General features: G+C 36.6%; 1 protein-coding gene across 2 annotated transcripts in view; it reads left to right on the top strand.

Moving 5' to 3' along the window:
- Window positions 1-23,230: 23,230 nt before the first annotated feature.
- The window catches only part of GLT1D1 (glycosyltransferase 1 domain containing 1), a 113,271-nt gene continuing 109,720 nt past the window's right edge, over window positions 23,231-26,781 (top strand). For both annotated transcript variants that reach the window (XM_051972613.1, XM_051972612.1), the window contains exon 1: window positions 23,231-23,399. In XM_051972613.1, coding sequence (XP_051828573.1) covers window positions 23,332-23,399 — 68 coding nt within the window. In that variant the 5' untranslated portion in view covers window positions 23,231-23,331. The remainder of the gene's footprint in view (window positions 23,400-26,781) is intronic.

The raw sequence follows: 26,781 nt of genomic DNA, 5'->3' as shown, positions 1-26,781 counted from the left end.
TTTATTAAAATATATATTTAGAGACTGTCAGGGCAAAATTAATTTAAATTGCTTTGGAGCTCATCTATAGCCTCCTGGCTTACATTATCCTTGACTGGTGGTGGTGATGGTGTGGGAGAAGAGTTAGGAGGGTTAGTGGGACAGGGAATTGTGGTTAACTCAAGGAGCCTCTGTATAGGAGCCTACAATATCATCCTTTCACTCTCCTCATCTATTCAAATGAGAGTATATGATAGGAAGAATATGTGAATATGTACATTTGTGTGTGTAGAATTAGTCTGGATGGCCATGAGGTTCCTTTCAGCTCAAATCTGTGATCCAAGACTGGTTTGGGACCAAGATGGCCCTCAGCTCTTAGGCCATGATAAAACAAGTTTCTCTTGTCTTACAGAATCTCAGCATGATGGGCATAGTAGGAGAGAGGAGAAGCCTTTCCCACTTGGTAGGGTCTACTCATCTTTGTATTCTGTATTCTGCTAATATGATCCTTTCAGGATGATCTTGACACCACAAAAAGGCATCAAAAAAGGAGTTTGGTGTATATAACAAACATGACAAAAAGACATTCTGCCTCTTCCTTAAGAGGGGATATAACATAATGGAGCTCTAACTCTGGAGTTAGAGGTCTTCATCTTAAAATCGCCCTCTGTTCCTTATTACATCTATGACTGGGCAAATCACAGAATCTCTATAGGGCTCAGTTTCCTTATCTGTAAAATGAAAGAGTTGGACTAATGTGCTCTGAGGTCCTTTTTAGACTTAGATTTATGATCCTATCATTCAATGACCTATATCCATAGTAGGATATGAGTTTCTTGAGGGCAGAGAGTATTTCTATTTTTGTTGATGTTTTCTCAGAGTCCAGTAAATAGTAAGGGATTAATAAATGCTTTTTGAATGAATAAGAATCTCCAATACAACATATGTCACAAATAGTCATCTGACCTCCCACTCAAAGACCTTCCATGAGTAAGATTCCACTACCCTTCCAGGGTGCCCATCCATTTTTGCCTAACTCAAGTAGGAAGTTAAAATATTAACTTACATTAACCTCTTAACAAATTCCACTCTTTCTTCCTAGTGCTATCTTCAAAGGACATTCAAATCAAGTCTATTCAATCCTCCATGAGACATCCAGAATTCATCAATCTTGTGAATTCTTTTCCCTGATATAAGATGAGGGCAAACCTCCCCAGCTCTCTGCTTCAAGATTCCTCTTTTCTCTTGCTACTTTTTTCTGTGGTTAGGTTTCTTCAGTCTCTCCCCATTATCCAACCCATCCAAAATGTTGGGAGGTAGAAGGTGAGATAGACACACTATTTTGTCCAGTTATGCAAAATAAGAAAGGGAAGAAAATGTTCAATATTCTAGTATTGCTACAGGTAGTTGTTTCTAGTCACGTGCGCTGTAGTGATGTAATTGTATTAAGGTGTTTAAGGGCTGAAAGGATTTGAAAGGAAGAAGACTCCAGACTCCATCTTTGACCATCCTCATAGTGGCTCTCCTGCCTTCATCACTCCTCCACCTAAGACCAAGGCTCATCCAGAGATCCTCCAGAAAGCTACTCCGGACACTACATTTTAGTACTACACTACAATTTCTAGTCATGTGGATTCAAGTTATGATAAGAAATAGTCTGTGGACACCCTTACCTATAAAGTACACAATTCTGTATTTATCTTTTTTTCTTCAGTTTTCCTTCTCTCTCTCTCTCTCTCTCTCTCTCTCTCTCTCTCTCTCTCTCTCTCTCTCTCTCTCACACACACACACACACACACACACACACACACACACAAATACATTTGTTGTTTACAGTCTGCACTATGGGAAGAAATGATGATTCAGAGATTGAAAACCGTGATAGCAATAAAGGAGTACAGTGTTTCACTTATTAATGTTATAAAAGTAAAACCCATGTATGATGAAAGATGCCACAGGATAGGGTTTTATCACCTAGACGTTGCTAAAGTCAATATGCTGCATTGCTCTCTCTAGCAAATAGCATCCTTTTTACACAGTAGAGGATAAAAAAGTCCCTTTTTTTTCCTCTGCAACTTTAAACAAGGGAAATATCCTAAACAAACATGTACCACTCACATGTACCCCCAAACCAATTTTACTTTGTACACATTTTAGAGCTGTAATGCAAGTAATTGGCCACTTTTTTTGATGCCTTTTTGTGGTGTCAAGATCATCCTGGAAGGGTCATATCAGCAGAATACAGAATACAAAGATGAGTAGACCCTACCAAGTGGGAAAGTCTTCAAGTATAGCAAGAGAAGCACTGTGTCTGCTATTTGAGGACCTGACCAACTTAACTTTGAGAAGACCATAGGTTTAGACCTGGAAGTGAATTTAAATATCAGCAAGTCTGAACTGACATTAGTTAACAGACAATTTTTCAAACCCAGTAACTTGGGGGGTGGGGAGAATAATACAGAGAAACAATTGAGGTTAAGTAACTTTCCCAGACCCATACAAATAGTAAGTAGTAACTGTCTGGTACCAAGTTTGAACTCAGAGCCACCTGACTCCAGAGCTGGTTTTCAATCCACTGTACCATATCTAGCTACCCCTGGACCCAATAACATTTAAAAAGATGTTTTATTGATATATTTTATATTATATCATTATTGCTTCCCAATATCACTCCTCTCCTCCCCCCCACCCCGGCAACTTATTCTATATCAAAGGGGTAGTTAAGTAAAATAAGCAAACATCTTAGCTATATCAAGTAAGGTTTGCATCATTTCACACCTGCAAGCCAATCCTGCTTTGTTGAAAGGAGGAAAGTATATTTTGCTGTCAATCCTTGGATATCAAGCTTGGTTACTGAATTACTAAGAGTTCTGCTATCTTTCACTGTCTTTTTTAATTATTGGCATTAAGGTATGTCTGCATATATGTATTAAATGCCAGGAACTATGCTAAGGGCTGACCAGAGACACAAAGAAAAATAAAAAACAGTCTTTGATCTCAAGGATCTAACGGGTCATCATATTGTTCTCTTAGTTCTGCATGCTTTTCTCTACATCTATTCATATGTCTTCCAAAGTTTTTCTGAATTCTTCCTGTTTATTATTTCTTATGGCACAATATTAGTTGTTATGGAAGTGACACAAAGTAGATGTTTTATATATATAAATATATAAATTTATATATTATATATATATATATACACATATATATATGTACACACACACACACACACATACACACACACACACACACACACATATATATATAAGCATATATTTCTTGAGTTGATCTGAGCTTTTGTAGATTTGCCATGACCCTCGTCAACATTTATAACATTTTCTATAGGAAAATGCTTTCTGGTATAATGGATAAAGGACTGAACATGGAATCAGAAAGATATGTTCAAATGTTGCTTCCTAAACTTACTGGAGCAAGTCATTTAATCTCTAAATCTAAAATAAGAATAATAGCACCTACCTCTTAAGGTTGTTAAGAGAATACAAAATAATGATATTTTATTAAATACTTTGCAAAACTTAGAGAGCAATTTAGATGCTAGCTATGAAGATAATGATGATGATGAATTGATAGGCCATTTCTCATGTGGAAGAGGAGACCCAGGATGATCTGGAGTATTTTTTAATTTTTTTTTCTGGTTATACATGTATATTGACTTTTTAAATGCAAATTTTTAATGAATCATGTTTTGACAGAAAAATCAGAGCAAAAGGGAAAAAAAAAACCACAGGAGAGAATGAAAAAAAACAGAAAAAAAATGAACATAGCATGTGTTGATTTACATTCAAGCTCCATAGTTCTCTTTCTGACCACAGACAGCGATTTCTATCCAAATTTCATTGGGATTACCTTCAATCACTAAATCACTGAGAAGAACCAAATCTTTCCTAGTTGATCATGGCACAATCTTGCTATTATTATATACACTGTATTTTTGGTTCTGCTTGTGTCACTCAACATCAGTTCAAGTAAATATTTCCAGTCCTTTCTAAAATCAGGTTGTTCACCATTTCTTTTAGAATGATAATATTCCATTAATCATTCACATATATCACAACTTGTTCAGCCATTCCCCAATTGATGAGCATTTGTTCATTTTCTAATTCTTTGCCAACCACAAAAAGAGCTGCTACAAACATTTTTGCACATGTAGGTCCTTTTCCCTTCTTTATGATTTCCTTGGGATACAGATCCAGTAATGGTACTGCTGAGTCAAAGTCTATGCACAGTTTTATAACTCTTTGGGTATAGTTCCAAATTGCTCTCCTGAATAGTTGGATCAGTTGGTCAATAGTCTGAAGATGAATGGATAAATGTAAAATTAAATTAAAGACATTTGTTAGATTTTTTTTTGTATAGGTCAAGAACTGTGCTAATATTTGAAGAATGGTTGGAAGAACTGAAGATATTTAGCCTCAATAAGAGAACAGATGAAGGTGAAAAGAGGATGTAGTAGAGGAGACATGAATTCTTCCTTCAGGTATTTTTACATATTTTCAGATAGTCCTAAGACATATCATATCATATCATAGGACCTTAGATTTAGAGCTTCAAAAGACCTTGAGTCCAACCCATTCATTTTATAGGGGAGAACATTGAAAACCAGAGAAATTAAGTGTCTTAACACAGTAACACAGATAGTAAGTAGGAGAACCAGGTCTTGACTACCCAGCACCCTTTCCACTATAAATATGATGAAAGTGAGAAATGTTCAATGAATCTCCAATTATCCACAGTGCCTGAGGCAACATGGTATAAAACAAAATTAATTTTATCTATCATGCTTTAAAAGAAGTGGTAAAAAAAAAAAAAAGAGCATTAAGTCAAGGCTTAGTGGTTTAGGTAGTCTGTTGATTTAACTTTCTGAAATATTTGACTTGATGATAATTTTTGTGAAAAATATCTGATAGGGTTCAGCTGATCATAAACCCAAGCTGCTAAGAAAATCTTTAGAATTTAATCACAGATCACAGAAAGGCCCATTCTATTCCTTACTGGTCAGATGATATCTTTAATATGATCAATTGTGGGAAACAGGTTTATTGTCATTGTTTTTTTTAAAGGATATTTGTGTTCTGCTTGGTTACAAAGGATAGAGCACTGGGTAGAAATTTAGAAGTGCCAGATTTAGATTGATAATAGAAAAGACTCCCTAACAATTAGAGCTGTCCTAGAGAAAAATAATCTGATTTGGGAGGAACTTCTTGGGAACCTTACAGAAGAGTAAGAAGCTGCTTGGTTGTGAGTTGTCATGCCATTGAAAAGTGTTCATTTGAGTCTGATTGTCAAGTAGAGGAATTTTGATTTCATCTTAGAGGCAATGAAAGACTGCATTGGAAGTCTTCAAGCAAAGGCCAGATGACCACTTGTTAGGGAGTTTTAGAAAGGAAATTTCATATAGGTTTTAGTAAGGAATCTCATACATTCAAGAAAACTCAAATAAGAAAAAAAAAAACAAAGAAAAGAAAAGGATGGGAGAGAAGAAAGAAGGAAGAAAAAAAGAAAGAAAGAAAATGAAGGAAGGAAGGAAAGAAAGAAAGAAAGAAAGAAAGAAAGAAAGAAAGAAAGAAAGAAAGAAAGAAAGAAAGAAAGAAAGAAAGAAAGAAAGAAAGAAAGAAGGAAGGAAGGAAGGAAGGAAGGAAGGAAGAAGGAAGGAAGGAAGGAAGGAAGGAAGGAAGGAAGGAAGGAAGGAAAGGAAGGAAGGAAAGGAAAGATGGAAGAGAGGAGGGAGGGAGAGAGACAGACAGACAAAGACAGAGAGAGAGAAAGGGAGGGAGGAAGGGAGGGAGAAAGGAAGAAAGACAGTCAAAAATAGGTTTGCTGAATTTTTAATGAAGCTGTCCCAAAGTGGAAAAGCTGTCTTTAGAAGTAGTCAATTCCTCTTCATTGGAAGATTTCAAACAAAGGCTGGATAATCACTTTTGTGGAACATGTTGGGAAAGGAAATCTTAGTTGAGTTATGGGTTGAATTAGATGGCCATTGAGATCCCTTCCAAATGTGAAACTGCTTTTCTGATAAATGCCAACCTTCCTGCTATCCTTTGCTCTTAAAGATTATGATCTTTTTCCACCTGATGGCCTATGGTATATAAATATCTCTTTCTTAGTTAGCACTTCCTTTTTTGGGAGAAATGATTCATGAAAACCCATAACTATCTGGAATAGCTCATAACTTCATTGAATGGATATTCTGTCCACACCAGAAAAAAAGGAGAACCCCATCACATGTTTTGTATTTGTTAAAGCCTTTCCTGCTATTTTTAGAGGCACTCTTGACAAAAATTCTCACCAAATTTGTCTTTAGTAAGCCCCAGCTACTTAACTGAGAGGCAGTTAGGTGACACAATGGATAGAACAAAGGGCTTGAAAGACTTTTCTGAGTTCAAATTTGGCTTCAGACACTTATAGACTGTCTGACCATGGGACACTACACTTAACCATGCTTGTCTTGGTTTCCTCGTCTGTAAAATGAGCTGGAGAAAGGAAATGGTTGACAGCTTCAGTATCTTTGATAAGAAAACTCCAAGTTGAGTCACAAAAAGTTTGAAATGACTCACCAATATTTTTGCTGAACAAATTCAATGGCAGTGGGAGATTCTTAACTGCAGGGACTTTTGCTTGTTTTGGGGTTGAGTTTTGCTTTTTGGAAAGGTTTTTTTTTTTTTTGGGGGGGGGAAGGTATGTGTGTCACAGATTGTGCTAAACTCTGAGAATACAAAAAACATCTAAAACAACAAGCTATCACATTGTTTTACATTATGACAATGCAGATGGGCCAAATAGAGTTTAACTTTGTTCCTCACATACAATGCATTATTTTTCATCTCCTTTCCTTTGCACTGGTTTTTCTTCAAACCTGCATTATGCTTCCTTACTTCTACCTCATTAAATCTCTATCTTTCTTCAATATGCAGCTAAAGTATCACCTTTCTTGATCTCCTGCAATTATTAATGATTGTTGTTCAGTCATTTCAGTCATGTTCGATTTCAGTCAGTTTGGTTTCTAAGGAAGACTCTGGTTGGAAGCCTGGATTTACCAATAAATACCTACATTAGTTGGATTGAGTCACTTTTTCCCTCTGTGCCTCAGTTTCCTCAGTTTTAAAATAAAGCCTATGGCTTCCTTTCTCAAGGGTTGGACAAGATAGCCTCTAAGTTCTTCCCAGATCCAAGTTTATGAATGATCCTGTAATAACAGAGAAGATAAGGAATGCTTCCTAGAGAATTTCACATTCAAGCAGGGCCTCCAAGGGCACTTAAGCAGCCAGCATAATTCAAATGTTAGTTTGTTGACTTCTCTAGGACTCAATTTCTAGCTTCAATGTTGGATGCATCCTTTAAAAATGTTTGGAAGCATTCATTTTTTGTATCTCTCCTTTTTTTTATTAAAGCTTTTTATTTTTGAAACATATGTATGGATAATTTTTCAACATTAACCCTTGCAAAACTTTGTGTTCCAGTTTTTTACCTCCTCCCTAGCTTTCCTCCATCCCTTCCCCTAGACAGCAAGTTATGCATAGATGTTAAACATGTGCAATTATTCTACATATATTCCTACAAATGTCATGCTGCACAAGAAGAATCAGATCAAAAACAAAAACAAAAATGAGAAAGAAAACAAAATGCAAGCAAAAAAACACACAAAAAAAATGAAAATACAATGTTGTGATCCACATTTAGTTCCCACAGTGTTCTCTCTGGGTGCAGAGTCATCTTCTGTATCTCCTTTTGCTTTTGCAATTATGTTCTCTCCCTAGAACAGTGACATAGAGTGCTGGTCCTGGAGTCATGAAGACCTCACTACAAATGTGGTCTCTAACACTCACTAGCTGTGTAACCCCGGGCAAGTCACACCATACTGGTTGCCTTGGTTTCCTCATCTGTAAAATGAGCAGGAAAAGGAAATAACAAACTGCTCCAGTATCTTTGCCAAGAAAACCCCAGATGGGGACATGAAAAGTAGGACATAATTGAAATGACCTAACCACAAAACATATGCAAAGCATTGTGCTAAGTGTTAGAGGTACTAAAGACAATAAACAGCTGTTCTGGCCTGCAGAGGCTTACATTCTCTTGAAGAGATATAATAAGTACACAGGTAACTGTAACAGCTTCCCTCCTCCTGAAGTCTGTTCAATAACTAGAAAATTAGGGGAAGAGGAAGTGTGATCTAAATTTGGCTATTTCTAGGGAAGGAGGGGAAAAGGGCGTTTCAGGAAGCGTGATATAACCACAAGGGAAAGATGTCAGATGTCTTGGTAAAGATCATACAGGTGGTATGGTGATGAAAGGATCCTCTAGAACCAGGCAGTGGGTCTATCCACCATTCTCCATGATAGCTGAAGCAAAAAGAAGGCAATCAATCAATTAATCAAGTCAGATAACCTTGCAATAAACAGGGCAGCTGAGACTTCAAAAAGAACTGCCCTGACAAGTTTGTCTTTTTTCATGAAATGTGTTTATATCTTTATATCATAGAAGGATTCCAAAGTTCCAAGTTCAGAATTTCCATATTTTCATCTAAAATACTAGGAGTTGAACGTCAAGTGAAAGCTGTGGCACTGTCTGAAAGCTTTAGTGCATTTGCCAGGGAGTAGTTTCATTTTTTAGAACTCATGGGTTTGGAGCAATAAGTAGCAAACTGACTGGCCAATATTGGGGTCTAGAAGAGACTGCAGGGAAAAAGCAGAACACTAGATATTTTACTCTGCACTTAAAAATTGTTACTATATACTGATTACTTATTTATTGATTCTATACTAAAGATGTTATTCAGTCATGTTCAATTCTTCTTGACCCCATTTGGGGTTTTCTTGAGAGAGATACTGGAATAGTTCATCATTTCCTTCTCCAACTCATTTTGCAGATGGGGAAATTGAAGCAAACAGGGTTAAGTGATTTGTCCAGGGTAACATAGCTAGTGTCTGAAGCTAGATTTGAACTTAGGAAGATGAGTCTATAATTCCAGGTCAGACATTTTATTTATTGTGTTACCTAGCTGCCCCTAAAAGTAAAACTGCTGTGTGCAATTAAATGTTTGTTTTCTTCTTAAAAAAAAAAAAAAACTATTAAAAATGGAATCATTGGGCCAGCCCTGTGATCAGGACTCAAGAAACATAGAACTGGCACAAGTCCACCTAGCATGGTGTGCTCTCATCAGAGAAGGTGCTGTGCTCTATGAGCAAAGCAGAATTGAATTAGCTCAGAAGAAACACAAGATGCATAAAGTTTGAGAATTTACTCCAAATATTCCCAAGGACTATTTGTGTCCCTATTGTGGCAGAGCATTCTGAGCTCCTCTTGGTCTGATCAGCCACAGTCTCACACATTAACTTGATAATAATGTGGTGATGTCATTGTGGTCCAATTTGAGAATGAAGGACAATAACCAACTAACTAGTTGAATAAGAGATAAATGGATGGATAGATATGTAGATGGATAGAGAGGGAGAGAGATAGAACATTAAATAAGCACTTCCCATGAGAAAGTGAAGAAAATACAAATACAAGGAAAAAGAAAAATCAATTCCTGCCCTCAAGGAGCAAGGTAGTGTTACCTCTGGCCCACTTTGTCAGGGTCAGGCCTTATATATCTGATTGCCTGGGGCTTTTGTGCATCCTGAGAGGTTTGAGATTTCCTTTTTCCTTTGCCCTCAGTTTAAGCATGTCCCCCCATATTTTCCCTCACCATTTCTATAAGTCTAATGCCTAGCTCTGTAGTTCTATTTAACCACTTAACATTAATTAAGGTTTTAAAAAGTATATTTATTTCACAGATATAGCAATAACAAACATACAAACATGAGGGAGGAGGTAATATCTCAGGGGTATAATTTTCCTTTCACTATAATCTGCAGAGAGGAATATGGATTAGGTTCAAAACATACATATGTATTTGCATACATATATGTAAATACATATCTTACATAAACACATGTGTATAGATGTGTATATATACACATGTATATACGTTGTATGTGTGTGCTAATTTTGTAAATTTTATAAATATATATTTATTTCCCAATGGACCACTTCTATTCTTATCCATGATAATTAATATTGTTTGCAGAGTAGCTTTTCAGTTTCAAGAAATTGATTATCTGTTTTATCTTTTGTAATTGCTTCTGTCTTTTGATTGGTTAGAAATACATCTCTTTGATTCAGGCTAGTTCCAATGGTCTTGTGATGAAGAGAGCCCTCTGCATACAGAGAGAGGACTGTGGGAACTGAATGTGGTTCACAACATAGTATTTTCATTCTTTTTGTCGTTTGCTTGCATTTTGTTTTCTTTCTCATTTTTTTCTTTTTGATCTGATTTTTCTTGTGCAGCATGATAATGGTGGAAATATGTATAAAAGAATTTCACATGTTTAACATATATTGGATTACTTGCCATCTAGGGGAGGGAATGGGGGGAAGAGAGGTAAATAATTTACAACATAAGATTTCGCAAGGGTGAATGTTGAAAATTATCTATGCATATGTTTTGAAACTAAACAGCTGTATGAGATATATGATATTTCTTCTCTAATTTTTAATAGTATAAAATTTTTATATTAAGGTCATGATTCATTTAGAATGTATTTATAAAGTGTGATATAAAGCATTAGGCTAAGCCTGGTTTCACCCAGACTGTTTTCCAGTTTTCCCAATAGTTTTTATCAAAGTAGGATTTTTCCCTAGGTAATATATATTTTCCATTTTATCAAATACTGGGCTATTGAATTCTACTATTTCTGAATCTCCCTCATCTAGTCTTTTGCATTGTTCTGTCTCTCTATTTTTTAACCAATGTCAGATGGTTTTGATGTTGTCCTATAATATAGATTAAAGTCTAGAAATGGTATACTTCCTTCAACTTTCTTTTCATCATTTCCTTTTTTAATCTAGATCTATTATTTTTCTAAATTAATTTTTGTTATTATTTTATCAACTTCTATAAATATCTCCTTGGTAATGTGATTGCCATATAGTGTTTAAAGTTTAAATTAATTTTGGTTATATTGTGATCTAATTATATTAGTACAGCCTAGCCATGAGCACTGAATATTTTTCCAGCTATTTAAGTTGTTCTTTCTTTATTTTTTTGGAGCATTTTCTAATCAAATCTATGCAAATCTTTTAAACTTTAATCTATAGTTTATGATATTTAGTTTATGAAGTTTTTACTTATTAGAATGACATTTCCTTTTCTATCATTGCTTCTTTCATTTTTATTGTAATTACATAGAAATGTTACTGGTTTTTGAAGATTTATACATACACATATACACACCACACATATTTAAACATAGGTATTCACATATCCTTTTTTTTTTTTTTTTTTTTTTTTTTTTGTATAATGAACCTTTCCCTGTAGAATGCAACCTTCTCAAGGACAGAGAGTATTTAATTTGTGTTGGTACTCTCACTGCCTGACATAGTAATGACTTAATAAATGTTTTCTCAGTTGACTATGTAGCCAATGAAATAATCTGCATTTCTAAAACTGTGATTCTGAAGAATAAAGAAAGTGAATCCATCAAATATACAATCCTAATTATTTTTCTCCAGTATTTTAGGGTCTCTAGTATTGGTTGTAGATTTAGAATGATGTGAAGAAAATCTGGTAACTATTCCTATACTCTTGAAAAAGTGAATCAAAATGTCACGCTCACCTCAGATTCCTTACGAAAGAGGAAGAAGAGATTTCTGTATGTGTGCAGCAGTCAAGCCACAGAAATCTGCTCATTTGTGAACATGGTTTTGAGAACTCCAGACATTTTAGATACCTTTGAAAGAGGAACAGCTGCGAAATCTGAAACCTCTGTGAGAAGCTTTTGCTTCTTTTTCCCTCTCACAGGTGGCACTCTTCATAAGATGTAATGCTCTTATGAAAAAGGAGACAAGATTGACACTTCATCCAGAGAAAAGTGACTTCTGTGGTTTGAAAGCTAATTCTTGTCTATTTCCAACCAGATTCAATTTCAATCCTTTTATAAGTGTGAATAAAACAAGAATGAAGCTTCTTACCTCTTCAACTATTTAAATCACCGGGACTACCCTAATCTCCACTGTTTTCTAGTCAACAAGTATTTATTTATTAAGTACCTACTATGTGTTAAGCATTGTGCTGAGCCCTGGGAGTACCTTTTAAAAAAAAAAGACAAAAAACTCAAACAGCCCCTGCTTTCAAGAAACTCTCAACATAATGGAAGAGACAACTAAGCATACATAAGATATACATACACACACTCATATATATATACAATCCAATATATATAATGTGCATTTAACATATAACAAGATGCATTTAACGTAACATGCATATACCATATAACAAGCACTTCTATGTATATATGTGTGTACATACATATACATATAAAGTTGGAAATAATCTTGGGGGATAGTATGAACATTAAAGGGAACAGGAAGTTTTTTTTTTTTTTTCAGAAGATAGAATTTTAGCTAAGATCAGAAAGAAATCAGACAAGCCAGAAGAAAGAAGGAGGAAGAGAATTTATAATCTTGTTAAGGAGACAATCCATAAGCAAAGAGGGGAATTCTGTAATAGAATCTTACAGATAATACAGGAGATAGCAATTCAGGATAACGTAGATATTCAATAACTTAGTTCAAATCCAGTTTTAGACATTTCTTAGTGTTCCTGGACAAATCACATAATCTCTGCCCTGTCTTAGTTTCTTTCTTTCTTTCTTCCTTTCTTTCTTTTTTCTTTTTTCTTTCTTTCTTTCTTTCTTTCTTTCTTTCTTTCTTTCTTTCTTTCTTTTTTCTTTCTTTCTTTCTTTCTTTCTTTCTTTCTTTCTTTCTTTCTTTTTTTTTTTTCTGAGGCAGCTGGGGTTAAGTGACTTGCTCAGGGTCACATAGCTAGGAAGTATAAAGTGTCTGAGGTTGGATTTAAACTGAAGTCCTCCTGACTTCAGGGCTGGTGCTCTATCCACTGTGCCATCCACTGCCCCCACCTTAGTTTCTTAAACTATAGAATGAGGATTAAAAAATTTTTAAAAAATGTACTTACCTCATAGGATTGTCACAAGTATCAAATGAGATAATAGTACTTGACATAGAGTAGGCACTTAGATGTTTGTCTTCATTTCCCCCCTATCCTACTCCCTGCACAAGAGATAATGCAAAAGGAAGACTGTTAAACTTAAAGAAATAGTAGTATTGTGGGAGGAGAAAGAACTATGGACCTGAAGTCACATTAGATTTGAATCTGAATGTTGGTTTTGACATTACCCAGGTCAGTGACCTTGAAATGAATCACTTTCACATTCTGGGTTTTCTCATTTGTAAAATGGGGATGATGATACTTACCAAATTGTTGTTAAAAATGCTTTGATAATGTTAGGATGCTACAAAAATATAAATTAGTATCAGTCCTCACTAAAAATGGTTGTCCTAACAATAATTTACTTATAATTATACACCATTATGAGAGGTAGCTTTGATATAGATACAAAGCTGGCCTCAGAGTCAAAGATGCAGATTCACAGCAGCTTTTGACCCATACAGGTTATGTGATTCTAGGATTTCTCAGTGAACCTCTAAGACTTTAAGTTGAACGTCTGGTCAACATGACTGCTGGAGTGGAAGCAGGAAGTCCAATTCTCTCATCTCCACTCTAGCAAAAACCTAAAAAATAGCACTGGACTGAATAACGATCAAGAAATCCAGTGATAAACTATCCAAGAATAAACTTCATCCACCACAGAATGACACAATAAGTCAGTCAAAAGTTAATAGGCTACAAGAAAGACAAACAGCAAAGCAAACAGCATTATAAGTAAACATAATGGCTGCTAAGATTGTGAGACATAAAACTTGCAAGACTGTATACAGAAGCAGCAAGAGAAGAGAGTTCATCCAAGAAAGCTATAATGATATCAGAAAACTACAATGGGGATTCTGGAAGGACCAGAAATACAAATGCTCATACTGTTTCATCTCTAGCAGTTTTACCTTGAGATGCTGTAAAAAGTCCTGAAAACTCAACACACTAAACCTTCCAAGAAGCCTAACACTTCAAAAAGGAGGTCAGCATAGGAACCAGTATGACCAAGATTAAGACTAAGCAGGACCTTAAAATGAAGCAAGGGTCAAAGCATGACCTTGGCACAAAGCCCCAATGCAAGCGCTAAGACTGGAGAGAGAAGCAAACAGAGTAAAATGTAGGCCACTAAAAAGAAGTAACAGAGCCAAAGAGACCTCCAAATCCAAGAGATTAATGCCATTGCAACTGTAAGAGACTCAAGGAAAAAATGGATTTTTAACAAGGACTAAGTGAACATTATTTATTTGTTTGTTTGTTTATTTGTTATTTAGTGAACATTAAAAATATACTAAAAGTGGTAGAATAGATAACTTAGCACAGAAAGTGGTAAATCTTAAAGAGGTAATGGAATGCCTGAAAATTAGAATGGATCATACGGAAATCAGTGACTCCATGATATAACAAGAAATATTAGGATAAACTCAAAAGACTGGAAAAAAAAAGAAGTATCTGATACATATGTCAAGATGTATATAGACACATACATATGTGTGTATGTATATATATATGTATACTCATACATGCATACAAGTATATATATATTTGTGTGTATATAGAGACAAACATACATCATACATACATGAAACTCAACAGAGCAGCGTGTGGTAGAGAGGTGTTTAGGATGGAAATCGACATTTGTGTGTGTATGTATATCTATCTATCTATTTATCCATATATCCATCCATCCATCTATCCATATATTTCTACCTGGAAGATACCTCAAATAGAGATAATTTAAGAATCATTGGAATCCCTTAAAACTATATTTTTAAAAAGCCTAGACAACAATATTTTAAGAAATGATAAATGAAAACTCCTCATATATTTTAGAACCAGAGGGAAAACTGAAAATAGAAGAATCCATCCATCTCCTCTCACATACAGCAAACCCCAAGAGGAAAAGCTCTAGGGATGTCATAGCCAAGATCCAGAGCTCCTAAGTCAAGGAAAAAATACTGCAAGCAGTCGGAAAAAAAAAAAAAAAGAGTTGAAGTACCAAGGAATCATAGTCAGGATCTTACAAAATATGGCAACTTTTTACTGTGATTTAGTAGAGATTTTGGAAATCAATATTCCAAAAGATAAAAGATATGACTTAAAAGAAGAATAATTTACTATGAAAAGCTATGTATAACTCTATAAAGGAAAATAAATATACAACTTAAATAGAAAGGAGAACTTTCTTTTTTCTTCATTAAAGCTTTTTATTTTAATAACATAAGCATAGATAATTTTCAACATTCACCCTTACAAAACCTTGTGTTCTAAAATTGCCCCCCTCACTGGCTCCTTTCCATCCCTTCCCCTAGATGGCAACTAATCCAATATATGTTAAACATGTGTAATTCTTCTCTACATATTTCCAAAATTATCATGCTGCACAAGAAAAATCAGATCAAAAAGGAAAAAAATAAGAAAAAAACCAAAATGCAAGCAAACAACAATAAAAAAGTAAAAATACTCTGTTGTGATACACACTTAATCCCCACAGTTCTCTCTTTGGGTGCAAATGGCTCTCTCCATCACAAGACCATTGGAACTGGCCTGAATTACCTTGCTGTTGAGAAGAGCTTTATCCATCAGACTTGATCATTGTATATTTTTGCTGTTGCTTTGTATAATGTTATCTTGATTCTACTCACTTCATTTAGCATCATTTCATGTAAGTCTTTTCAGGCCTCTCTGAAATCATCCTGATCATTTCTTATAGATAAATAATATTCCATAATATGCATTTACCATAACTTATTCAGTCATTCTCTAACTTATGGCATACACTTAGTAGTTTCCAGTTCCTTACCATTACAAAAAGGACTGCTACAAACATTTTTGCATATGTGGGTCCTTTTCCTTTTTTTTTATGATCTCTTTGGGATACAGACCCAATAGAGACACTGCTGCATCAAAGGGTATGCAGTTTGATAGCCCTTTGGGTATAGTTCCATATTGCTTTCCAAATGGTTGGTTCAGTTCACAACTCCACCAACAATGTGTTAGTATCCCAGTTTTTGCACATTTCCTCCAACATTCATCATTATATTTTCCTGTCATCTTAACCAATCTGAGGTGTAGAATTGTTTTAATTCACACTTCTCTGATCAATAGTGATTTAAAGCATTTTTTTTTGTATGACTAAAAATGGTTTAAATTTCTTCTGAAAATTGTCTTTGACCATATCCTTTGACCATTTGTTAATTGGAGAATGGCTTGTACTCTTATAAATTTGAGTCAATATCTATATGTTTTAGAAAGAGACCTTTATCAGAACCCTTGGATATATCATTTTTTTTTTCCTGGTTTACAGCTTGGAATGAACTTTTAAGCATTCTAGGTGATTAAATCAAACCTGCATATGAACTTTGAAATGCAAATAAAAAAAGTCAAAAAGAAATATTAAAAAAGGAAATGTTTTTGAATAGAGAGGCTACATGATGATGATGGCATAGCATTCTAACAGGGAAAGAAGAAAAGAATTCATTTATAATCTGAATGTCTTCAGAAGGTATTGAGGGAGTTAAATGAGAAAAACAGTGGTAAGTTGTACCAGAACAGAAACAAGGAGTATGTTTCTGTTCTGAAGGTTTGAAGAGAACAATGAAAAAAGGAAGATTGAAAGAATACAAAAGTAAAGGGGATGGAATTTACTATTTCTCATAATCTGGCTATATGAGAAGAGTATACAAACATGGAAAAAAAGGAAGAGAAGAAAGGTTTTAGAAAAATCTAACTCATAAAAGAAATTTAAAAGGAGAATTGAACATACTTACACATACACATAAAAGTTTAATGTAGAAATACATCAAACTCAGCAGGACTACAGATAGTTAGGCCAGTGATCAGCTTGAAAGGGGAAGGTGTTAAAAGGGAGGATAATATCAGAAAGGGGGGAATAATTAAAAACAAAACATTTTTTTATCTCAAAATGGGGATTAAAAGGGGATAGGGAATAACTAGAAAGAAAATATATTTGGTTCAGATATTACTGATCATAGGCATTGCATTCTCTCCATTGTGATATCTAACTACCCCTTAACAAAATTTAGGTCATCAGCTTTGAGAAAACTCTAAGAAAAGTGATTGTAAACCTTAAATTGCTATAGAAATGTGAATATTACTATTGGTGTATAAGAGGGGCTCATCAAATGGGGAGAAATGGTTGAATGAGAATGGAAAGTGATATTATTGTGTGTAATGGGCTGAGGCTTGAGTTGATGCACTGAGGTCCCAAGCACATGAGGCTAAATAGTAAGTGGACCATACTCTATTAATATGTAAGCTTGGAGAAAGAATGGCCCCCGCCCACTCTTTGTGCAAGTCCTGATGTGTTGTATAGGAAATGACGATTTTGGTGGGTGGAGGCAGGGGAGTGGAAAAGGAAGGGAAAGGAGAGACTTTTGGGACTGCTATTGCGATGGTTGGCTCAGCTCAGATCGCTCTCTGTTAGCTGGCTTCCTGTCGCAGCTGCCCATATTGCTATCGCAATCTTTATTCACCTCTTCACCTTAATAAATATTGAAGATTTTTCCCTTAACCTGAATTCCTGACTCTGGCTGATTTTAAATACGCGGTCATTACAATTGTGCTATGAGAAAATGATGAAAGAAACAATTTCAGAAAATCCTCAGAAATGCGATCTATAGTTCTGTCAATAAAAAGTTTTAAAAAAAAAGAAATGTGATCTATATAAAACAAAGTGAGCAGAACCAGATGAATAACATACACTGAAAACAATATTTGAAGGAAAACAACTTTGAAAAGTTTAACAGTTCACATTAAAGCAATGACCAGCTATGTTGCCAGGAGACTTAAGAAGAAACATGCTTCCTACCTCCTAACAAAGAGGTGATGGACTGAAAGAAGCACACAATTACGGTCGATATGGCTTTGTTTGATAATGCATATTTGTGACAAGGGTTTCTCCTTCAGTTTTTATTTTTGAGAGGAGGACTTGGGGAGAAAGAAATAGTGATGGCGAAAATGCTACAAAAAGAGAAAAGAGTCATCAAAACTTTTTGAAAAGTTTAGAGAAATGTATATAAGGAAGTTGAGAAGGAAGCATAGACAAACTGGACAGTTTCTAAAGTGATGAGTTATATCTACATCTATATATACATGTGTATGTCTCTATAGATATTTAAAGCAAGCAATATGAATTACTCATATTTTCAAATGCAATCCTCTTTGTGTACTCTACTTTAAATAATACACTTAAAAAAAAAAGAATTAAAGCAATGACAACAAGAAGACTATTAATTGCAGAGTAGATGATGACCTGCATTGGTAGAGGGAATTTCCTCATTTGGAAGTTCCCTATCCATTTGTAATCACAAGTGTATTCTCTATTCTATCAGAGACAGTTAAGTAGTATAATGATAGCACTCTGAGCCTACAGTGAGGAAGACCTGAGTTCAAATCCTATTGCAGACAATTAGTGGGTATGTAACCCAGTGACCAAATTACTTAATTTCTGATGTCTCAGTTTCTTCAATTGTGAAATAGCAGTAATAATAGCATCTACTTTACAAAATTGTTTTGAGGAGCAAATGAGGTAACTATTGTAATATAATTTATAATACATAAATACTTATGAAATGCATGGTAGAAAGCAAATACAGCTCTGGACTTGAAGTCAGAGATGTATGTTTAGCTTTTGACTCCAGCAAGTAAGACACTGAACAATTCATGATTCTTTGAGTCTCGATTTTCTCATCTAGAAAATAGGAATTAACAAGGCTGATCGAAGGGGACTAAACATTTATATAATACCTACTATGCACCAAGCACTTTGCCCTATAAATATCTCATTTGATCTTCATAATTGTGAAAGTCATTATTTTTATTTCCATTTTATAATTAAGGAATCTGAGGCAAAACAAAGGTTAAGTGACTTGTCCATTGATTATATAGTTGGAAAGTAAGTTTTGAGAATGGATGAACTTAGATCTTCTATCCACTGTGCCACCTAGTGAGCCTTGATAATACTTAGCCTCAAGGAAAATTGAAAAAAAAAGTGCTTTGTAAAGCTTAAGTTGCTCTAGAAATATGAATATTATTATTAGTGCTATTTATTCATGCGGCAAATAGAATGTTGTGAAATGGAGAATAAAGGAAGAGAAAAAGAGATACACACAGAGACATCTATCCATACAAAGAGAGAGGCAGAGATGGAGAAAGGCAGAAATACACATACAGATACACACCCATACAGAGAGACAGAGATAGAGAGACACAGACAGACAATACATAGACAGAGAGCCATAGAAATAGAGAACAGAGGAAGAGAGAACAGACAAAAACAATCAAAGATACACACACACACACCTATACAAAGGAAGAGAGAGAAACACACACACACACACACACACACACACAAAGATAGAGACAGAGAGAGACAGACAGACAGACAGAGACAGAGACAGAGACAGAGAGATAACAACAGAGAGAGAGATGGTGACAGAATAGAGACTGGCAGACATATAGCCAGAAACATTCAGACTAGCATAGTTCCTCCCATGCCCTTTGTCAAAAGAGCTTGAGGTAACATTTATAAGAATGTTGAAGGACAATGTTATAATATTTTAAAATGTAGTCAGAATGTTACAATACATCTTAACATTGTCTCGATCTTAAGTAGATCAGATACTCTTTGTTCTAAGTTTGGTTGTCACCCTTAATTCATTTCCCTAACAAAGGCCTTTTTGTTCTCAATTCATCATCCATTTAAGGGAAGGGTCAACTTTTAGACCAGAGAAATAGTTGTTTCTAAACTTTTTTTTAAAGAGGTTTTTAATGTCTGGTCACACCCAGGATTTCTGACTACCAATCCCACATTTTTCCCCCCATTGAATTTACCCAATTAGATGGATCATGGGGAAGCGAAGGAGCTTTAAAAAAAAAACAAAACAAACAAACAAAAAAAAAAAAAACAGAAAATTCATGAAAATTACTAAATACTAGAATTCTTGACTTTCTTTAGGACTCAGTTTAAATACTAACTTTTTCATGAGACCTTTTCTGATAATCCCGCCCTTTGCTGGTAGTTCCTCTTCTTCTGAAAAAAACTTTCATTGCTATACTTTTGTATGTTTTATATAGAAATACCTCTTGTTCAGTCATTTGCAACTCTTCACAACTCCATGGATCATTGGAAGCTAGGCCCTTTTATGCTCTACTTTCTCAAAGATTGTCTGAGTTCATGTTCATTGCTTACATGACATTCATTTTTTTTCATCTACTTTTACTTTCAATCTTCCCTAACATTAGAGCCTTTTCCAATAAGTCCTGTCTTCTCATTAGTTGGCCAGATTATTTAAGCTTCAGTATTTGACCTTCCAGTGAATAGCCCAAATTAATTTCTTTAAGTATTGAATGATTGGATCATACCTATCTTGATACATATTGTCTCTCCCATCAGAATGTAAATCCCTTGTGGACAGGGACTATTTTTTGCTTTTTTCCCCTCTGTATTCATTACTTAGCACAGTGCCTACCACAGTTACTTACACTTACAAAATCATTATTGATTGAGTCATTGATTGGTAGTTCAACCTCTTCATTTCACAGGGGAAGAAAGCTAAGGCCAAAAAAGGGAAGTAATTTGCATAAGATCATGAGGTTAGGAGAAATATTTATTTCCCTTTTCTATTATGTTTTATACTTTAACACTTTAAAAAATCATTTTCTTGAAATCTTTTTTTTTTTTATGTCACCTTCATTTCCAGATACATCCTTTCTCCACTTCCCCTATTAAAAAAGTCACCCTCAGTAACAAAGAATAAAACAAAGAAAGACAAATAGTTCAGAAAAACTAACTGAAATCAATATTTATTGAGGAGTCAAAAGGACTACCAGATAAGATGAGGTAAACAGTACTCTGCAGATTAGGGAAGTGACACTTTATCAGTTGTGGGAAATTAATTTACCTTTCTTCTAATCAGGATTTTTATTATAGATTAATTAATCATTCTCTTAAAACATTAAAGTTTTATCATGAAAAGTTTTAATCCTGTATTGTTTATGAATTGATCTTGGGCAATCTCTACTTCTTTGAACCTCAGTCTCTTTATTAGTAAAATAACAAGATTGGGCTAGATTGATTCTAAATTTCTTTCTACTAGCTCTAAATTCTATCCTGGGCAGCTAGGTAGTGCAATGGATAGAGTGCTGGGCTGGGAATCAGGAGAACTTGTCCTCCTTTGTTCAAATCTGACTTTACACTAGCTAAATTGTAACTTTACACTAAATTCTACCTTGGCCAGCTAGATGGTGCAGTGGATAGGAATGTTGGGCCTGAAATCGGGAGAACTTGTCCTCCTTTGTTCAAATCTGGCTTTACATGAGCTGTGGGACCCCAGGCAAGTAACTCAATTCTCTTTGCCTCAGTTTACTCAACTGTAAAATGAGCTGGAGGAGACAGTGACAGACCACTCTAGTATTTTTGTCAAGGAAATCCCAAAGGAAGTCATAACAAAAATTGTCTTCTGTAAAATTTGGACTGGATCGTTTATTTACAAATGGAAGGGATTCAATTCCCCACTTCCTCTCCCCAACCTGTTCTTGACTTTCTCTTTGTCCTATTTTACCGAAGAGCTGGAGGATCTGAAAAATGTGATTTGCTTAAGATCATTCAGGTAGTAACAAAATTCAAATTTGAATCCAGCACTCTGTCTACATTGTTACTTTCCCAGTTCCTTTGCTGTATCTGTATCTTAAACGTTCCCTCAGTTGGGTGTGCCTGATCCCTAAGTCAGAGAAGCACCTGATATTGGTGAATCAACTCAATTCTTAGTGCTATTGAGAAGTGGAATATGCTGAATGGAAGGAAATAATAATGATAATGTGACATTTCTAGTTTTAAAGTTTAAAAAGGATTTTATATACATTTATTTCTCATTTGAAACACAATAACTCTGTGAAGTAAGTATGGGCATTGTTATCCCATTTAAAAGTTAAGGAAACTGAGATTCCCAGGTCTTCTGATTCCAAGCTCAGCACTCTTTTCCCTTGATATACCAGGCAATAGGAATCTTCAAACTAAGGCTTATATGACTTTTTGTTCAAGTTTGGGATAGTGAATGGCTGGCATTTATATAATATTATATATATATATATGTATATATATATATCATGATATTAATATATCATATATTATAAATCAAAGTTTACTAAGCACCTTATGACTATTGAGATCATATTATTTCTGATCTTCTTATTCTAATTTTACAGACAAGGTAGCTTGCCCAGTCACTCAGTTAGTGAGTGTATAAAACTGGACTTGAACTCGTTTTCCTGACTCCAGGTCCAGTGTTCTAACCATTATGCCAGTGTCCATTCCTGGGAAATGGGGCTCCTACTCCTTCTCTGACTAGGTGTTTCCAACTGCCATCCAACAAGACCCCCATATACGACAGCAGTTTCTAATTACCTGTTCCCGAAGATAGTAACAAGGACATTTCTATGGCCTTGTTCTTCTGATCCCTTAATCTCACCACCTAGCTCCCTTCCAACTCCGAAAATCTGGAATTTTGAAACATTTATTAAGTGCCTACTGCATGCAGAGCACTGTACTAACTTTGGTAGGATAGGGTATTTTAAAAAAGGACCTGTGTCTGTCCTCAAGAAGTTCGTATTCTTTTTGGAGGCAGAGGTTTTCGCTTTTGTCTTTGTATCCTCAGCTCTTAGCACAGTGTCTGGCACACAGGAGGCGCTTACGGAAAGGCAGCGGATGGTGAACAGGTAAGCACAAGAGACGGTAGAAAGAACTGAAAGCTTGCAACTGAGTAGCAAAAAAAAACCCGGGAGGGAGAGATTACTTCTGGGGAGTGGGGGTGGGCCATGCCAAAGCTTGCTGGTGAATCTGGAGAGGAGTTAGCGTCAGATGCTCCGCTGCCCTCCTCCTTTCTTCATCTCATCTTGTCCTGGCACCAGGGGCCGCTCGTGCTCTCTGAGATGCTCCATGAGGTGGGAGCATCCCCGGCTCACCTCCCGTAGCCTCTCCTTTCCCTCCCTCTCCACCCTCCCATTCTTTCTCATTGGTACCGGCCGCGCCCGCGGATGGAGGGGCTTGCGCAGAGTCAGAGGTAGACCCTGGGAGGGATCGCGCCCTCCCCTGCGTCCCACCGCGCCCCAGTCTCCTAGCCCAAGCGGGCCGGGTGAGGGGCTTCTCGGGCCGGGGGCGGAGCCTGGCTGGAGGCGGGGCTGGGGCTGGGGGCGGCGCTGGGAGCCGAAGCCTCGGCCGAGCCGGTCCATGGCCTGGGTGGCTTGTGTCCCTGGCTGGCACCATGCGGATCCTCTTCCTGGCCGTGCTGCGGCCGCACACCGGCAACGCCGTGACGGCTGCGCGGATCCGGTACGTGCGGGGAGGCACGGGGGCCGGAGGGGGGAGGAAGAGGAGGAGGAGGAAGAGGAGGAGGATGCGCAGCGAGATTCAGCCGGGCTCTCAGTCCCCAGGGCCCGGGAGGCCCGGCTCCCTCCTGGGCGCGGCAGGGAGGGCCCCCGAAGTTCCACTGAGGACCCTTGTTCCAGTCCCTTAATGTGCCTTGTGCCTTCCTGCTGTTGAGGAGCCCACCCCTCTCTTTCACATATCCTTTCTCCCATTAACACCCCTCTCCAGAATGCACTCTCCCTCCCCATTAATGTGTCTTCTGCTCTGCCCTATTAACATTCTCTTATTCCCGTTTATACACCTTCTCCCATCAGTGCACCCTCCCCAAGCTCCCTGATGTTCCTTGTGCCCTCCTGCCATTAGGGCACCTAATCTGCCCCTTATATATCCTTTCTCAAATTAATAACTTCCCCACGGCCCATTGATGTATCTCCCTTTATTAATGAAGACATCTTTTCCCTCTAATTTTTCATCCTTCTCCCATTGCCTCATATAAATTTTTCTCATTATAAGCCCCTCCCCTTCTAAAAAGTGTACCCTTCTGTTCATTAATTTTCCTTATGCCCTCCTCCAGTTAATGCACCTTTCCTTTCCAATTAATACATCTTATGCCCTGCTACCATTGATATGCTCTCTCCCTATATGGCCTTCCCCATTGCACTTAAGGTTCTTTAACATACTCCCTAACAGCAGGCTCTTCTTTCCTCCGATAGTGTATTCTACCTACCCCAGCTCATTAATGTACCTTATGTCCTCCCCGATTTATATGCCCTTCTCCCATTAAGACCTCCTCCACAATAATATACCTCTCTTTTCAGGGATGTGCATTCTCCCCTGCTGCCATTAATATGCCTTCAGCAACTAATATTACTTTCCTCCCATTAATATTCCTTGTCTGTATTAATGCACCTTCCTCCCTCCAAAAATTCATCCTCTACCCAACCCATTAATATGCCTTATCTTCTCCTATTAATAGGCCTTCTCTCCTCTTAAAAGTCCCTTCATCCCATTAAAATACTTTCCCTTTATCATGCTCCTTTCCCCACTATAATTCTTAACACATTCTTAATTTGTGTCAATTCAACATATTTCAAGAAAAAAGAAACAGCTAGGAAACCAGGAAGACCTAGGTCCAAGTTCTGTCAAGTTGTGTGGGACAAGTACTTATCTCTCTCAAATCCTAGGTCTCTCTCTCTCTCTCTCTCTCTCTCTCTCTCTCTCTCTCTCTCTGTCTATGTCTCTCTCTGTCTATGTCTCTCTCTGTCTCTCTCTCTGTCTCTGTCTGTGTCTCTCTCTCTCAGTACTAGGTGATATAATGAATAAAGCCCTGGACTGGAAAGAATCATTTTCCTGAGTCCATATCCTTCCTTAGCCACTTAGCAGCTGTGTGACCTTAGGTAAGTCACATAACCCTACTCTCCTCAGTTTCCTCATCTGTAAAATGAGCTGGAGAGGAAAATAGCAAACCACTCCAGTATTTTTTGCCAAAACTACCACAAATGGTGTTACGCAGAGGCAGACATGACTGAAATGACTGAACAACAACAATATCAAAACGTATATATCTATAGAAAGTAAGTTCTGTGAGGATAAGGACTATTTCCTTTTTTCTTCATCTTTCCAAGGTCTAGCATTGTTCTTGGAAAAGGTAACTCTTAATAAATGTTTGTTGATTGATCAGGTGAGCCTGATAGATTCCAGAAGGACTGATCTTAAAATTAATTAATTATTAATAATTAATTCAGTACATTTATTGTTTGACTTTGGTATTTTTTCTATAAGAACATAAGAATCTGTGTTTCAGTAAACATTTTTTTTAAAGTATATGTTATATTGAAAACTGCAGTAATATCAGGGTCTTGCTTGTCAGTATTCCTTTTTGAACTTCTCTTTTACTTTTTGATTCTGTGGTTTGTCAAAATTTATATATAATTTTTCTCCTGTTCTAGTAGTATGGCCATTTTGGTGTAGCAAGCATGTCTGGTGATACAAAGACAAAAACAAAGAATTAGGGGCAACTGGTGAATAAACCAGCCCTGGAGTCAGCAGGATCTGAGTTCAAATGGGACCTCAGATGTTTACTAGCTCTGTGACCCTAGGCAGGTCACTTGACCCCAATTGCCTCACAAAAGGGAAAAAAACAAAACAAACAAAAAGAAAGAATTAGTTCCTATCATAAGATTAGGTGTAAGTGCATTTGCTTGCTTTCCTTTTGGGGTGGGCTGTATATAGATTTAGAGCTGAGAGGGACCTTAAAGTGCAACTTTCTCACATTATTGATGAATCCGAGACCCAGAGAGAAATGTTGTGTTCTGGGTCTTTGTTGTTTATTTGTTGTTCCTTCTTGTAGAGGACCCTGAAATCCTGGAGGTGATGTCTTGATATGCAAATAATTTGATTTAAGTATGGGAGAGCTGTGCAAAGTCACCTGCTTCACTTTTCTCTCCAAAAACATCTGGGTTCTATGGCTAGATATAGACCCAGAGGACTAGAGATAGGCATGGATGAAATAGAAGATCTTGGCCTTTTTAAGTTAAGTTTTTTAACTGTTTTGTCTCAGTTTGATCGAGGCAACACACATTTAGTGCTTTAGGCTAATAATTGAGGCAAAGAATGGCCTCTTTTACCTGGTCAAAAAAAAAAAAAATCCAATTTGGGAGGGGAAGATCCTCTGGTTTCTGAGCTAACAGAAATAATTCCTATTTATATTCACTATGAGTCTCTCTGAGACAAACCATGATCCATTGGGGCCTGGCCAATCAATGAAAGTCTGAGTGATTTAAGTTTAAGGCATGGTCTTCTGGAAAGAAATCTAGTCATTTAACTCTAAGATATCTTAGGAGGTTTGAGAATTCAACAAAACAAAACCTAAATATATTGCATTTCTTTGGGCAGAGCACCCATGGAAAGGGTATGATACCCTATGTGGATAGAAGGAAGAGAGGGGAAGAAAAGGAGAGAGAGAAAAAAAAGAGATAGATACAGATGGAGAGACAAAGAGACAGAGAGAAAGGAAGAAAAGAAAAGAAAAGAAAGGAAAGGAAAGAGTTGTGTTGACCAATTGACCAATTCCATTTGGCTCCTCAATGGGGACACAGAGGCGGTTGCTTGTTTTTCATCCTCAAAGAGGATCATCAGGTATGGGATTCCATGACATGCAAATGAGTTGGATTTAAGTGAGGGAGGGCTGTGCAAGATCACCTGCCTCACTTTCCCTTCCAGAACCATCTGGGTCCAATGGCCAGACATAGATCCCGAAGACTGGAGATGGCTCTGGATGCAATGGGAGACTGGAACCTTTTAAAGTGAAAGTCTTTAACAGATCTCAGTTTGCCTGAGGCAATGC

Source organism: Antechinus flavipes, chromosome 1 (assembly GCF_016432865.1).
Source record: "Antechinus flavipes isolate AdamAnt ecotype Samford, QLD, Australia chromosome 1, AdamAnt_v2, whole genome shotgun sequence".
Classification (NCBI taxonomy): Eukaryota; Metazoa; Chordata; class Mammalia; order Dasyuromorphia; family Dasyuridae; genus Antechinus; species Antechinus flavipes.
This window is presented reverse-complemented; position numbering and strand designations above follow the sequence as displayed.